General features: G+C 39.4%; 1 protein-coding gene across 3 annotated transcripts; it reads left to right on the top strand.

Moving 5' to 3' along the window:
* Positions 1 to 779: 779 nt before the first annotated feature.
* Positions 780 to 12,271, top strand: IL26 (interleukin 26). 3 transcript variants are annotated; one of them, XM_032689080.1, is made up of 7 exons: positions 780 to 807; positions 4,412 to 4,518; positions 6,499 to 6,579; positions 6,831 to 6,887; positions 8,305 to 8,370; positions 11,724 to 11,789; positions 11,875 to 12,271. In XM_032689080.1, the coding sequence occupies exons 3-7, from the start codon at positions 6,577 to 6,579 to the stop codon at positions 11,959 to 11,961; spliced, it is 279 nt and encodes a 92-aa protein (XP_032544971.1). In that variant the 5' UTR covers positions 780 to 807; positions 4,412 to 4,518; positions 6,499 to 6,576; the 3' UTR covers positions 11,962 to 12,271. The 3 variants fall into 3 exon arrangements, 2 of the variants coding, with proteins under 2 accessions (XP_032544971.1, XP_032544972.1); XM_032689081.1 differs by lacking the exon at positions 780 to 807 and adding an exon at positions 3,722 to 3,759; XR_004357301.1 differs by lacking the exon at positions 780 to 807 and adding an exon at positions 8,810 to 9,013 and having other exon boundaries at positions 4,411 to 4,518; positions 8,305 to 8,436.
* Positions 12,272 to 16,370: the final 4,099 nt, after the last annotated feature.

Genomic DNA, 16,370 nt, shown 5'->3' with positions numbered 1-16,370 from the left:
GAAAGACTATTTTTTCCAATAAAGATCAACTATAATGATTTTCTTAATATAGTTCAATTTCTTGCCTGTCATGTCAGCTGAAAAATTCAGTGCCAGTATTGTTCACCAATGTCTGGTTAGGTTACTTATACCTCTGTATGTCCTAACGTATCACTGTAGTTTCTGAACATCGTCCAGAAATTCTATTAAATTACTCTTTTAAATTACATTTCAAATTTGTTCTTACAGGAGACAGTTGCCTCTGAACAGTCTGCTCAGTTCATGTCTTAAATAATGTTCTTTTCCAACACCAAGAAATCTTTCCAGGATTTGGACTGTAGTTTCTGTAGCTTCACAGTCTCCCAGTTGATGTTGCTCATAGAGCTGCATGGGCAGCCTGTGTTGGCATTGCCAAGATGCTCAGGGATGTCCTGGGTTAAAAGAACAGAGAGGGAAAAAAATCCTTTAAACAAAACTGAAAAGAGAAGCAAGAAAAAAATCCTTTAAACAAAACTGGAAAGAGAAGCAAATCGTGAGGAGAGAGAAAACCAAAAAATGGTGCACAAAGGTAGAAGGAGAGAGAACTTTCCAGTATAGGAGTGGTGCCATGCAAACTGACATACTTCTACCAGCCTAGCAGCTGTGGACATCCTCCTCCCCCAGAACTGAGCCCAGATTTTTGTGTGGTTGGCTTTTTCCTTTCCTAATTTTAGTACAACCCTTTTATAAAGCCATGACGACATCACAAGAGAAATCAGGTCACAGACTCTTGAACACCCTGTACATCACAAGAGATTGGAGTTTGGAATAGCCACCTGCCTACGCTGGGTAAGCTGAGCTGTCTGTTGTTGCTGAACACATCTGTACACTCTGTAGTAATACTGCTGTACAGGGAGTGAGTTTGGTGGTGGCAGATGAATGTTTTCTGAAGAGTTTGGGGACTGAATCACTGTAGCTAAGTGAGATCACTTGACTGGTTAATAGGAACAATGTGAACGTGCTCAAACACTTTCATATCTGTTTCTTTCATGATCTCTCTTCTCAAATATAAGTCTACAAGAATGTGAATAGTAAAAGCTGTATACAGAAGGGTTTTATGTCAAATTCATCTCCTTGTCTAGCCATGATGGCTAATTTTTAACTACATAACTGGACATTTGAAAAGTATCTTGAATTATACTGGTGGTGCTGCACATTCTTTCAAAGCCATTAATTGCTGGCCATAAAAAGTGCTAATGCTTAGAGAACTTGAACTGTTGTCTATTTCTGTGCACAGAGGCAAAATTTTAGTATCTTGGTGTTTTCAAACTGGACTCTGAGTATTCTGTAATCTGTCTCTGAAAAAACTGAATGTACTAAACCTTCCTATCAGATGTCTGAAGTAAAAGTATCTTGACAGACAATTTATGACCACCTATCATCAAACTGAAACAACACAGCAGGCCAGTAGCACTGGGAAATCCACCACTTGAATCAGTCTGTGCTTTTTCTTGAGGATGAGAGCAGATAGACAGTATGCTTTACACCAACTCACATTTGAAGCTTACTCAAAAGTTGTTATTAATAAAGTGCGAAGAAATGCAAATGCCCAGAAGAAATGTAATTGGGTTTGGTTTTTTTATTTGCTTTGGTATGGGTTGGTTTGGTTTGTCTTCTTCATCTGAGTTTGAATCTGATTTCTGCTTTACTTAATACCTTAAAATTTTTATGAAGCTTGTCTAAGGCATAGAGTGAAAAAATTCCAAGTACCTTAGATATGTAATTAAATATTAGATGGTGAAGTAGCACAGAGATAAATAAGGGACTGGACTATCTGTTATCTGAGGTGAGGCAGTGAGAGATGGGACTATTCCACTTGGGGTAGAGTCAGGGAGATCTTACAATGCGCATAAATACCTGAGAATGGAAAGTAATGAAGAGAGACAATCTCCTCTCAGTGGTGCCCAGTGACAGGACAAGAGGCAATAGGCACAAATTAAAATCCATGAAAATCCATCTGAACATGGTAAGACAGTTTTATGCTGTGAAGGTGACCAAAAATTGGCACAGATTGACCAGAGAAGTTGTGGAATCTTATCTTTGGAGGTATTCAAACCCTAATTGGACACATTTCAAGGCAAACAACTGTAGGTGGCCCTTCTTGAATAGGAGTGTTGGACAAGATGACCTCCAGAGGTCACTTCTGACCCAAACCTTTGTTGCTCCTCAGCAAAGGCAGTTGAGGAGCACCTAGACAGGCACAATGTAATGTAGGTGTGTCATGAGAACAAACATAGGGATTTTGTGTTTAAGAATGGGAAAGGCACCAGACTGACATCCAGTCCTAGGCATTCAAAGTTTTTAGTTTTCTTTGCAACGTCCCAATTTCATATATATGGGGTTTTTTTCCTAACCAGAGCAGTGTATGTATAATATGTAAGCTGGAGCTGCTAATACCATCTGTTTGCGTTATTCTGTTCTTCCTCTGACTTTTATGACTATTGAAGCTGCTGGCAGTGAATTGTCAGGTGTCTATGTGCTGAGTTTGCATGGGTAATTTAGGAACCTTTGTCTGAAAAATTGGCTTATAATTGTTCTGTAATTGTACAAAGTCTATAGCAGCTCCAAAGGTTCCTATTATACTAATAGAAGGTTACAAGAAGCAGAGGTTAAACACTGGTGGGTATGGAAGGCTTACCTACATGCCTATATTCATACAACCATTTCAGAAAATTGCAGAATCAGTTTTGAATGCTGGGAGCTTCTCTGATCCAAACTTCTCTCTCCAATGGAGGCACTATGGTATCTCAATTTTCTTATGTCCTAACAGTGGTGTTGTCATGCTCAGTTTTTGTAAAATCTCACTAAACTTATTTTTTACTTATCAAATCACATTTCTGAAGACAAATACTACAGCTCTTCATGTAGACCTCTTTTTTTCAGAAGACCAAAGTGAATCAAACAGGATAAGCGAACAATACAAATAGTAGAGAATAGTCTTAAGAGACAGCACAACATTAACAGCAGCTAAGCAAATATGAGTAATATTTATAGGAAGTACACGACTAATTTAGTCCTAGTTATACTAACAGGAAATGAAATAAACACAAAATGTGAAAAATGAGAAGATTCTTAAGTAAGAAACTAGACTGGGCTTTTATGTATGGAGATTAGGAAGCCGTTTAAGTTGCAAAACAACCAGCAGATATGATTGTTACCTTAAATGGACTAATGGAACTTTGCAGCAGTGGTAGATGTATCTGTTCATTCTACATAAATCAAGAGAATTTAATATTAATAATATCTACTTGGAGTCATGTAGATCAAGACAATTCCATGGTTCACAATAAGACAGCGAAGAAAGGATCTTCTTCAGCTGGTGGTCTCACGCACTCATGTGGAGCATAGGTCATCATAGTCTTCTTTGGAACTTAATCGTTACCCAGGGTAAATCAGGCAAGATTTTCTTATTAATAAGGTGACTGCTCTGTTAGTTTTTCTTATTCTTTTTTCTTAGTTATTTTCTTTCTCTTTCATTCTCATGATTATTAGCTTTACACATTTTGTATAAACATAACACATGAACTTTGCTTGTGTTATCAGTATTGAATTGTTCCTTGACTACTTGTTGATACTGTACATCTAAAATTTTCCATATGAGAGAGAGCCCATTTTCTCCGGGGCAGGCTCCTTGAACTTCCAGCCCAGGTCTGGAAGCCAACTTGCTTTGTGATGTGCTTTGCTGTTGTCTCAGACTATCTCTGGATACATCAGTTCCACTGCATATGCAAAGCTTTGGAGGTATTTTCTGTCTTCATTGCTAAAAGGGTTGGTCCCTGAATTTGTTTCTTCTTCTGCTTCTTATAACTTTAAAATACTGAGTAATATGGGTTCTTTGGTATTCTATATAATTTATACCATAACTATGTCTGAGTGCCTACGTGGCAGTAAAACACAGTGTACAAAGTGCTACACAAGACCCAGAAAGACAAAACCATCTTTGTTCTGAACAAATAACATATGAAAAACTTGAAGAATATTGGCTATTTTTTGACCAGAAATTAAATCAGTATATCAAAAATTGTGGTTATTAAATACTATCCACCATTCTTTTATGAAAGGAAAGATGGGAAAGTCCTATTTCCTTTTTATTTATTAATTTTTTTAAGTAAGGTCTCCATGCAATTTCATCCTTTTACACCACTCTGTTGAAAAGTTTACTAATTCAGTAATATGTGTACTGTTTCACGTGCAGAGGTGTCTAGAGCCCAATGCAAGTGTCACTGCTCCAGCCACGTGAGCATGGTGGTACGAGTTCAAAGAAGAGACAAAATGAAACTTGTGGGCTCAAGGGTTTTCAGCAATATCAGAAGTTTCAGAGATGTTGAAAATTATTGATTTTCTTATGAAAAGCTATTACAGACTATTTACATGACCCATTTATTCCATTTAGAGGAAAAGTGTTGACTGAGGAGTACCACACCTTGAGAAACCCAAGACAGTTTTGCATTCTAACTCTACTGTTTTCACCCAAGATCCTCTTCTATGAAGGAATTAGGAGTAAGTGGCTAATCTTCTGTCCATATACCAGGTGAGGTTTACTGCACCTCACCTGGCAAGCCTTACCGGCACTCAGAGAATTTAAATACAGACCACAGTTCACACAAGCACTAAAATGCACATAGAGCCTCAGGTCTCCATCAACTTCACTTTCCAAAATCTCTTTTCCCCTTGTTGGTTCTTTTTGTCCATCGACCCCCTCAGAACTTCACTGCTGGTGAAGTTACTATGATGTGTAGATGGTTCTATGGAAAAATGCATTTCCCAGAGCTGTTACAGGTGGGATCCTTGAAGCTGAATGTGAGTCAAGCTTGGCCTGGAGGATGCATGCATGCTTGTTTGTGTAAATGGTCAATGGGATCAAGGCTGGAGTGAGTTCATTACCCAGCTTGTCTCACTCTTCTTCCTTCCAGAGCTGACAATGTCCCTGGCACTGGTACACCAGTGGTGCCATATAGGGACATACAGCTCTGCCACTGGATCTAGCAAATCATGGTCCCTTTGAGTCATTTCAGTTGCAGTTGAAACTATTTTCTCTGATCTCTTTAAGGCCTTCTATGTTGCTCTTAAAACATAAAAGGAGTAAAAAACTCTGTCCTTGGTGAACATTTCAAGGGCTTGTTTTTGCTTCCAAAAAAAATGGTATCAGGGAAGTATTGTTGTGCTAGACCAAAACCTACTTTCTTCCTCTTCTTGCGTAAACCTCAGTCAGTTTCGGGGATCTTGACATTTGGCTTACAACCCTCCTTGGCTTTAACAGCCTCACATTGGTGGTGTTACTTTGTGATTTCCAAGTCTATCCTTGGAGTGATGTCTGAGAATCCCTCAGCATTTTGCTATCTTGGAAACAGGCCAGAGACATAGACTGTCCAATCTCTGTTTAGCACCTCTGTAGAAGAGTGATCATCTGGTTCTATGGTTTTACTTTTACCATCTCTGTGATGGGTATGCTGGGATCTTGCACTGGAATTATTTCCCAATGCCTATGTCTCTCAGTGGGCTTTTAAAGTGACTTGATAGCCAGGGGTGCTCTGGCCCTTGCACAGAGCCCTCCCTGGAGCCCTCACTTTCACATTAAACAGCCTACTGCTCCTACTGGGCCAAATCCTGCCCTGGCAAAAAGTTAATTACAGATATTAAAACAGGCAGCAAACACCCTTACTGTTACCTACAGTGCCCCTGAAAAAATGCTTCTCAAAAACTGAACAATGAAGTTTTAAAGGCAGTGCAGTCCAGCTTCCTTATAGATAACAGATTTTCTAATGCTTTTCAGAGTAAATTAACAAAGATATTTTTTTTCTCTTTGGACCATTACCATTCAGAAAAGTGCTGCCATAATGTTTCGTGGGAAAATAAAAAAAATCTCAAAAATACGCATTTGGTATATTTTGTTATGAAACCAAACTAACACTCAACTACCTTTTCCTCACCTGACCACCACTTAAATGAAAGAAGGTTTATCACATGATAGGGAAGTTCTTCTTTCTTGGAAACCTTGACCCTGCTGCTGGTAAATATGGAGATACCGTTTAGAAAAACGTCATAGATGATTGTGGTCAAATTTATTGAAAGTGGAGCAAGATGTATAAAAAAGCGCAGCAAGAGCACTGATCAGCCACCACATGTGCAATAGGTTATCTACGTGAGCATCTTGGTGCAGAAGCTGCTTTGAGGGTTAACAAAATTAGGTTAACCTCTGTCATCTAAGAGTCTGGCTGTGTCACATATGCTGCTGTGACTGTAGAGGCACGAAGATTTGGGAGCAAAGATGAAAATATGTTCTATTTTCAGATCTGGGCATTTTTTATTTCTGCTTTGTCTTTTCACTGTGGAAGGCAAAAAGTCACCTACAGGAAAGCATACTGCCGAAAAGAACTCCTCTCCCAGGTGACAGAGAACCTGTATATCAAGGCAACTAGTTTAAAATCATCTGTTCCTGTAAGTTGATCCCACTAGTCAAAAAGTTTATTTTATTTATAGATGCTTCTTTACCAGTTTCATTACTGAACTCCTGGAAAACTTTAAGAAGTTGAATGACCTCTAACAGTCCTAAGAGACATGGTAATGTAGCTACTTCTTTTGTAAAGCCGAGAAAAAATGATGCATAGAAGATGCATAGAGAGGTTGGATGAGTTTACCATGGAAGAAGTTTGTAGCTAGGCTAGGATTGGAACACAGATTTACTGAGTCCTCATCCTGATGAAGGATGATGATTATTATTATTACTACTAAGTTTTGTACAAACCAGACTTGAAATTCTGTCTCCCTTCTTCTGCTCAGGTTAATTAATACTAGCACATTGTATTTTACAGAAGGATCTCATCAAGACCACAAGACTGCTTAAAAAATCTACAAAAATGCTGTTTATGGTAAGATTTATACTGGTTTTCCAGTTTCTTATTTTGGTTTTCCTTTTATCAATAGGGACAGGATATGTCATCAAAGGAATTACAGGTGATGCAAAATTGCTTGTGTGTAATTAGATGGACATTTATGAAAGCCATATGCTTAATGAAGTCCTCTGCTTAGAGGAAGAATGTTATTTCTATACCACATATTCTCACATGAGGGGACAGTTGATCACAGTACAGGGAGAAAGAGGTGAATTTGGAAAGCCTACCTGGAGGCACTTTTTTCTAGGTAGTTGCAGTGGTGCAGAGTATTTGTTGTGTCAGGTAGGAGTGTGTGCTCATGGTAGCATTTGCTCCTCCTGTGAGCCCCTGGCTGCACACCAGCCTCCCCAGCAATGCTCTCAAGCACCAGCCCATTCACATGAGGGCCAGGGCCACAGCCACCGTCCCGGCAGCTTTCTGTTGAGGTCATGCAGTACCATGGATAGCCAGGGGATGCTGCAGAGAGTCAGGATACCCAAGGAACTGCTTTGAGCTTAGATCTCTGCAGGTGCACTGGAAGAGAGAGATCAGAGTTCCCAGGAAGACTCAGCAAGGGAGTGAGGAACAAACTGTGGGGTGTGTAATTGTAGGTGACTACAAGTGTATGAGATATTTTAGTTTTCTTCATGCGGAGATCTAGTCAGCAGGGCCAACTGAGTAAGTTTATCCTTAAGTACAGACCGACTGGTCTTCAGTGTCCCTTGGATTTCACTGATTACCTTGGAAGTTAAGGCTCCTCACCTGGCTGTGGGACCTACATGTGGGACATCTACATTTGGGTGGTGTAATATGCAGTTGCATTACCCTTCTGATGGGAATTTCACACCTGATACTTGGTTCTATTGCCAAAAAAATAGGGCATGTATCAATCTGAATTAACTTTGGGTGCCCAAGAGAACCGCTGGGCCAGGCAGTTGTGACACAGGGTTGACAGGATGACTAGTCTCTTCTGGAGTAGCAGTTGGGGGTGGGCAGGATACCCTACAGCATATCAAATGGCATTGGACATGATGTGGAGGAATGGAACGATGATACCCACAATGACTACTACAATTTGAACAAGATGGTCTAACTTAACTTCTCAATTCATCTTCCATTTATTCTTTGTGTGTTAAGTACATTTTTTGCTGTCATTTCTGTTCATGGTTGGTCATACCAATACTTCTGTGCCTGCCAGCACAATACCCTCCTGTCTTTCTTTCAGAAACTACAACTAGATTGAGCTAGTTGTAGCTCAAAAAGGAAGCAGTACAAGGGGATACTACAGTACATAAAAATGGTTTTATTCACTGCACGCTTTCCAAACATGCATATTTTTGTGAGGCTGAAATTTTCAGCTGAAGTTGACTTGTGAGGTTTTCATTTGGAAACTCATCACTTGATTCGTTTTCAGACAAACTGCAGTGTTCGAGATCAGCTCCTCTCCTTCTATGTGAAAAACGTTTTCAGTCGTCTTGAGGTAGGAAGAGACAAGTTGTACATTATTAATGCCTTCCAGGTCCTGCAAGTGAACATGGATGCCTGTGTGAGTATATTCCAGAGAGCTGAACTAACTTTGTCCATCTGAAAAGTTAGAGAAGGGCTCCCTGTCAGTTTTTCAGCAGATAGGTGATTCAGAGTCATGGTGTGTCCCACACCACAGAGGGCCCAAATTCACGAGGGCTTCCCCACTGAGGCCAGGGAAGTTTAACACTGCTGATTTCTTCCCAGAGTGAGCCTGTGGGGAGTGGTCAAGGTGGTGGAGATCCTATGGAAGAAAGCCATTTCCCTACTGATTATATCACCTTGTGCTACCCTCTCATCACCAAAGCTGCAAAGAGGAAGGGTGATCACAGAGAGAGATGTGGCTCCTCAAGTTTCCATGATGTAACACTGGTGATGTTTTCCTTCTTCAACAGCGTACTCACTGGAAGTGTGCAACCTTTACTCATATGTCCTCTCTGCTCCTCCACACTGAATTTTGAAAGAACTGGTGGTGTCTCTCATGAGTAAGCAGGAATCACAATTAGGAAGCACATTGGAGCATTTCCCCTGTGCCCAGTTGGAGCAGGTTTTCAGGAAGTGATGCTGCCCACTGGCAAAATGTCCCCAGAGTGGACCAGGTGCAGTTAAAAGACAATTTGCCTACACAAATATACATACTAGGTAGGATGCTAAGATGACCCCAATACTTGTCAATCATTTCTCATCTTATTTTTAATGGTAGACCAATAACAACGGAGTGTGTCTTCAACTTACATATCCTATGGATGTTTCTTTAATTCCCTAAACCTGTAATCCTCACAAGTCACAGTGTCCCAAAAAGTGTAGCATGACTTAGGGTGAAATATAGCCATGGATATCCAGGCAAATGTCTATAGTGATTTTAAAAAGTGAGACCAGAATGAGAAGTCAATGAATTAGTGAAGTTTATGAATTAAAAGAATTTAAACTTTGTCTAATCTGAATTGTATGGTAGCATGAAAGAAAAGGACATTGATTCTATGCTCACACAAATATTTGCTATGCAAGAATAAACAGCTTCAGAGATCTCTTTGCAGAGTTGTAGCTCAGAAGCCAACTGGGATATTTGTATAATGTAAAAAGATTCAAATCCCAATGGGAGAAAACTTTACCAGTTTTCAGGTTCTACATTTAAAACCATGCTAAACAGTTACAATTTCCAGCCATTATTCACAGCATTTATCATACTGCTGTGGTTATCTGTGTCTGTCAAAATTCCAGATAATGCTGTACTATAACTCCAGAATGCTATAATATAATATAATTCCAGATGCTATAATATACTTACAGAGATTTCATTCTTGTCTGGAAAAGCAATTACACTCCATGCAACTGCCAGTACACACTGAGGAATTTAGACTGTCAACTGTGACTGAATTCAGAATATCAGTTATTCTAAAATACCACCAATGACTGTAGCTTGCTGGACAGCTTAGTAATACATTTGTTTCTGTGCTGTATGGAGACAAAATGATGCAGATTTCTCAGAGTTCTTTTGTTCTTTTTCATAATTAGTACCAGTGTTTTACCCAACACAAGTCTAAACATAATAACTTATGTTTCTGAATCTAAGAAAGTACTGGCTGGAGAGATAAGTCTTCCCCTGGTAGTAGAAAAACAGTAGCTCTTTGAGAAATGATGGCTTGCCTTGATTTTCTAGGAGACATCTCATTTCTGGAAACTAACACTTGAGTTCTTTGTATTAATTTATTTTAATTTAAACCCAACAATAAAAAAACCATGTGAAAGAATAATAGAAACTGTGAATGGAATTAAAGTACTAGATCCTTTGCTAACACCAAGCTTGAGATTTCTCTATCATATTATTCCTCAATAAATTAGCACTCATTCACCCACCTACATAAGCTTTTTAATGGTTTTTTATGTAGTTGAGTTATAAGATTTTTATCTGAAGGGATTTCCACCCTGACAACATACTTATGTAATGAATTTGTTACCTTTCAAGGATAAAGTTCTCTACATAATGAAGCATAACAGTGATATCTTTGTATATATATATCCACCCTACACTCTTTCACAAACTCAGGCTGTAATTCAGCCAGCTAGAGACATGCATGCTATTTAAATATCTTAACAATATTTGTCTCCAAACCACTTTCAAATACCTTATACTACAATGTTATGATTCTCACCCTGGTAGACATTTTGTCCGGACAAAGAAGCTTTAGTATTTTCCAATGATACAGGGACCCTAGCTCTGTTTTTAAAAAATACATAGACTTTAAAATCTCTGAACCCATTTTCTGCAGCGAAATCAGACTCTTTCATTTAGTGTAAGACTACATGGCAAAGGGAACAGGCATTTTTCCTTGGATACTGGGAGTATCCACATGTAGCATCACTAACCTCTTGGCTCCAGTGCCCTACTCAGCATTGCTGAGAACAGTATGGAGTTGCTTTGGAGGTCAGACTTATGTGACTACATCAGTAGTGGATTATGGAAGTGTTTTCTCATATTTGGGTGGAGTGTAGAAAGACAATATGTTCCCTGCAGTATCTTAAATAATTTCTCTTTCATTGTTGTAGACCTTGAGCAGATATTGAGTATTGTTTGCAGTAGTTAAGCTAGCTTACCAGTTCACTTATTTACCTGTTTATGCAGGAAGAATAGAGTTTGTAATATGTATCACCACTAAAGCTAGCACAGTCATTAAAAGTGAGTTTTGCTACCAATCTTTTTTTTTTGTGGAAATCTGCATCCTACAAGCTGACTTTAAAAAAAATAATCAAGAAAAAAAAAAGCCCCAAGTCAGAAAGAACTGTCCTGGTTAGAAAATTTTTAAAAATTTACTTCTATTTACATTTTTTTAAATGTTTGCTTTTATTTTCACTTTCATCATGTGACATGCCTTTAGGAAGCACAAAAGGTACCTTGAAAATGTTTCTGCTCCTTTTTAAAGTACTATGTGTGAGATAGAAAGGTCTGACCATCCATTTCAGTGGAGTCATCTCCTTCCATATGAGTTGAGGACCTTTGCCTTTTTCTTTTTCAAACATGTTGTCCTTGTTTGTAGACTGGAAAACACCTGGTTTTTCCAATTTTTTCCCCCTGGAAGAAAGTATCTTCCTCTTTGAAAACCCACTCATATTACCAATTTTTTGTGTTGTGAACTCAACTTGGCAGGAAGCATGCAGTTAAAAGAATACATTTGAAGTAGAGGGAGAAGTGGAAATGATGCTGAGTTCACACATTTTACTGGTAGTCCCATAGTGCCACACTGTGGGTTCAATTCTTCTTCACCACTATTTCTTTACATCAGCATCTTTGGATTTCTTTTCATCCTTCAGCTTCCATGTGCTCCATCCACAAGGTTAACTTCTGCAGTCAAAAAATTAAGGAGAATGTTTTTTAAGGTAAGAACAGGAGGCACTGGCTCCCCTCTGTGCTGTTCCAGGGCTGTAGGTAGTTTCTTTTCTAATACCTTTATCTTCTCAACAGCTCGGAAATAAGGGAATCTACAAGGCCATACATGAGCTGGACATTCTCCTTCCCTGGATTCAGGCCTACATACAAACCATCGTATGAAGAATGAGGAGGTGACAGACAACATGCTGCTGCTGTGCTAAAAACAGATCCTTACCCAAAAGGTCTGAAAATGAATCAAGAGTCAGACGTGTAATGTGTCTGTCAGTAACTGCGTCCCATGGAAGGAGATTGTAACACGGCAGCATAAAGAGGGATTTTCATGAATTTTCGCAGTTAGCCTGGCATAGCAACTATGCCTGCTCTGCCTCTGGAGCAGCTACAGCATGCTGCTGTCCTTCTCATCCTGCATGCCTGCCTACCAGCTGCCACACAGGCAGCGCCCGAACACATCACGCCAGCTTAAGTTGGAATCTGCTACCCTAAGGATCAGACACAATGTCCCATGTGCCATGGGCATGATCTAGACATGCCTTGTGTCACCTTGTGTGAATACAGTTCAAATAAATGAGGAACAGTTTTGAAAATCTCTCCCCTAAGCTATATTTCTTTTGGTTTTTTTTGTTGTAGATATATAACAGTATACCCAAGCCATTCTATATAACAATATAGATAGACACTGCTTATCTTTATTATTAATTTAAGACAATAATTGTTCCCTAATAAACATACACCAATTAATGTAAAAACTTTGGTCGAGGTTTTGTGCATGGCCTTCAAATGTCACATGATCTACATGAGATCAGACATGCAGAAAACACAATAAATGGATTGATTTGACTAGGATTGTAAAAAGGTTTAAGAGAGATTTATGGAAGCTGATGGTAGTGGTTTCCAAAATGTCTCTCATATAGTATAGAATGAAGATGGATTTCTAATTTTCTCACATTTTTGAATATTTACCAGGATTATGAACATATTCCCAAATCTATATGTTTGGCACTCCCATGGGGCTGAGATTCTGCAAAATTTCGAATCTCATAGTTCTATTATGTAAGGAGAATTGAATACGTACATCAGTGTGCTGACATCAACAAATCTGAGCAAGTTCCTCTTCTGCATTGTGGCCTTCTGCAGTCAAGGAGTGTTGGCTGATTTCTGACAGGTGGTCTTTTGATTCCAAGGTCCAATTAAATGTGCTCCCTAACTGGGCAACGATCAGCACACCTTTGTTTTCATTCCTTCAGGGACCATTCAGAAACTCTCTGCGGTTGACGCACCTGTGGTAGCTACAGCAGTAGGAGACAGCCTAGCTATTCCCACTCCTGAACTCCTGGAAGGGCCACCACTGCTGCCAATGGGCTGTTGATTTTCATCCACATGAGTTGTTAGTGGTTGGTGAGGGTTTACAAGAGAGAAGAACATCATCTCTTATTTAAACTGGCAAATCGCTGCCCAGTGTCCTGGAGGGGAGAAAGGGGAAAGCTGTGAGTAAATCCAGCTTATGACCTGCTTCTGTCGCCAGCCTGTATTCTAGTAGCTCCTTACAACCCCACCTCACCTCTCCTTGTCTGCAAACTGTGTGTGACTTGTCCTTTCTGATGCCTCATAAACTGCTTCAGGTTACTTTAACGTCAAAGAATCATATTAGTTACATGTTGAAATATAGGACAAAGTACAATGGTGGATGCTCTTTGGAAATGCTTTCTGACTGACTGTGGTACTGGGACAAGCAAAACCAGTGTGCACTTCATGTGCTCAGCGTATTCCAGAGTTCAGCAGTCAGTGCCGTGGCACTTGTACACATCTTTTGCAGGGGCCCCTTGATGTCTCTGTGTTGATTTCAGTCATCACATATTAAATATCTCAGTTCAGGGGACCTGACTAGACGCACCTGTTAATGCATTGGGATAAACACTGGAGGTGGTTTGGTTTAACACTTATATAAAGAAATGTACATAGATGCTAGTTTCTATTTGTTGAACATTTTCTTCTTTTACCATGTTTTCACCTGATTGTGTATATCCCACAGGTCTGATAAAAAAAAGGGCTGACTCGAACTCTAGAAGGAGGAAAACATCATACAATCTCTGATATAGACAATTCTCAAGTAAATTCCACTGCTTGTTGCACTTCTGAAGCTGGGAAATCAGTTATGCAGACAAAAGGAAATAGGATGCATGAATAAACCAATGTTACACCTCACATAACGAGTCAGATAGTGACTGAAATCTTCTCTATGCAGAGTTCATATTTTTTTTAGCTATATGATTTTCACATCCTCTTTGATCTCCATGTTCCTCAGACACTGACTTAAAAGAACAGAGCTTGGGAATAGACTGCCCAGGTTCCCATGGCAGAAGTAGAAAAGAAGAGCAAGAATATTTTGTCAGATAAATTCAGTTGTAAACTCTCCTATAAAAACTAGTCAGTAAATAATTCACAAAACCCCCACAATTAAAAGAAAAAAGATAAAGGAACCTAATCAAAGAGTAACATATAATCTACTAAAATTGTTCCTTGGCACTAAAAATTTAAACCTTCTCCTTTTGAAGGATAGTAGAGATGCCTAACAAAAATGTTCTTATGCATATATGTTCTTACTCCCTGAGACAACAAACGTAATGTCTCGCCCTACCAGTGATTTTTAAATTTTAGAGGGACCTGCCAATCTACAACATACACAGACTAATATATAAAAGGCACAGGTGAGGAGATAAAAATACCAGCTCCAACTCAATGCCTCGCATGTTTAGCAATGGGACACCCTTTAGCAATGAGGCATTATTTGTATTTTATTACTAGAGGGAGCTGCAGTATATGGCACATTAGGTTTTGTTGCAGTACCTTACCAGGCAACTGTACTTTATTTGAACAAACTATACTATAAACAAAAGTCTGAACATAACATTCCTGGCTCTGAGGAATCATTTCCAAATTATTTAGATCTTATTGCATTTCCTTTTTTTGGTAATTTGAAATTCTCTCCTTTACACAGGAAGATGAGACCTAGGAGACTAACAAGACCAAAACACATTTCTGACTCACTCTTCTAGAATTCATGAAGCTGATTTTTGCCAAAATAGCACATTCAGGGAGAAGAAACAGAAAAGGCTGGCCCACTGCTTTAATTAACAGGAGACTGCCGAGACAGACCTTGGCACATACAGGACACCACTGCCCTAAAGCGAAGGGCCCATCCTGGCCACACATGGCTGGAGCAGGAGCCCAAATGTTTCCCGTGGTGTGACGGTTGTTCCATGGTGAGCTGGGCAGCAGGAAAGGAAGATATGGCTGCCTGAGTGTATATTCACCTGCTCACCCCTAAGAGCATAACTCCATGATTTCAAATGTTTGTCCTGCAGACAAACAACTACATTGTAGTCCCACTGTCCTGTGGAGTCAATATTCAACATCAGCTTGTAAATGTCAGGGTAAATGTCTAACTAATAGAAGGAGATTGCTATACAAAATAATTTTTTCGATTGAAAACAAAATGGTTAATTAGATAGACAGTGATAAAGATTATACATTTAATGTCATGGTCTTTTTTGAGCATGTAATTTAATTTTCAATCAATGTCCTTTTTCATGGATTTATTCACACAACTTACCCATTTGTTTGTGAAGTTTAAGTCTGCTCTTGGTTTTAATGGTTTTTGTTAAAACTCTGGTGTATGGAAGAGAAAATTGACCATGGGTATGGTTTCACCAGCCTTCATCAGACATCACTGTCCGGTCATTGCCACTGTCAGTGAGCAGTAGCTGGGATCTGGGGGCCCCTATGGCTGAAGGCACTGCTCCTTCTCTGTCACAGAAGAGAGCCAGTGACTCCTGCAAACAGGAAAAACTGCCACATTTAATTGAGAGGGTCCATGGGCAATGGTTTCCAGTGATTTAGGTTGCCAAAGATTTTTCTTGTGGAAATTTTGCTGAGCTACCACATCCAGTCAGTGGGTGACACACGAAGAGACAGATGAACTTTGAAAAGGGCAAGTAACAACTTCTTCACCACTGTGCTGCATGCATGGATGTCAGCCCTGTAGTGAGCATGGGCAATCAGCAGACCTCCTGCAGCAGGGTTTGAGGTCAGGCTGCAGCAAGGCTCAGACCAGTTACCTCCACTCATCTGACAAAGAAATCAAGTTATTTTATGACATGAAAGCTCAGGACTTGTGTATTTTAGCCCTCGTTTTCCATATGGCTTAGGACACTTTCCACTCTTAGTCGCCTTGTCTGTAAAACGAGAACACTTCTGGACATGATACATCCCTTCATGCAGTAATGAAAATCACATTTCCAAACCAATTAAACATGCCTGAATGAAAGGCAAAAATAGCATCTGCAAAACAAAATTCTTGCGATAAGTGACACGTGCCATATGCAGGCTACCTAGCAACAAATACTGTGTTGCATCTTCGCAAGAACACAGGAAAATAATTCCTATTAAAGACCTTTAACAGACAAGTCAAAGTCATAAGTGTGGAAGAAACTGCTTTTTAAAACTGGACAAGTGAAGGAGCACATTTTAATTCTACTGATGAGACTCTAGGTGTCACTCTTCGAAAACAA

The sequence above is a fragment of the Chiroxiphia lanceolata genome, chromosome 5 (genome assembly GCF_009829145.1).
Source record: "Chiroxiphia lanceolata isolate bChiLan1 chromosome 5, bChiLan1.pri, whole genome shotgun sequence".
Classification (NCBI taxonomy): domain Eukaryota; kingdom Metazoa; phylum Chordata; class Aves; order Passeriformes; family Pipridae; genus Chiroxiphia; species Chiroxiphia lanceolata.
The sequence above is the reverse complement of the archived record's forward strand: the minus strand, read 5'-3'. Positions and strand labels throughout refer to the sequence as shown.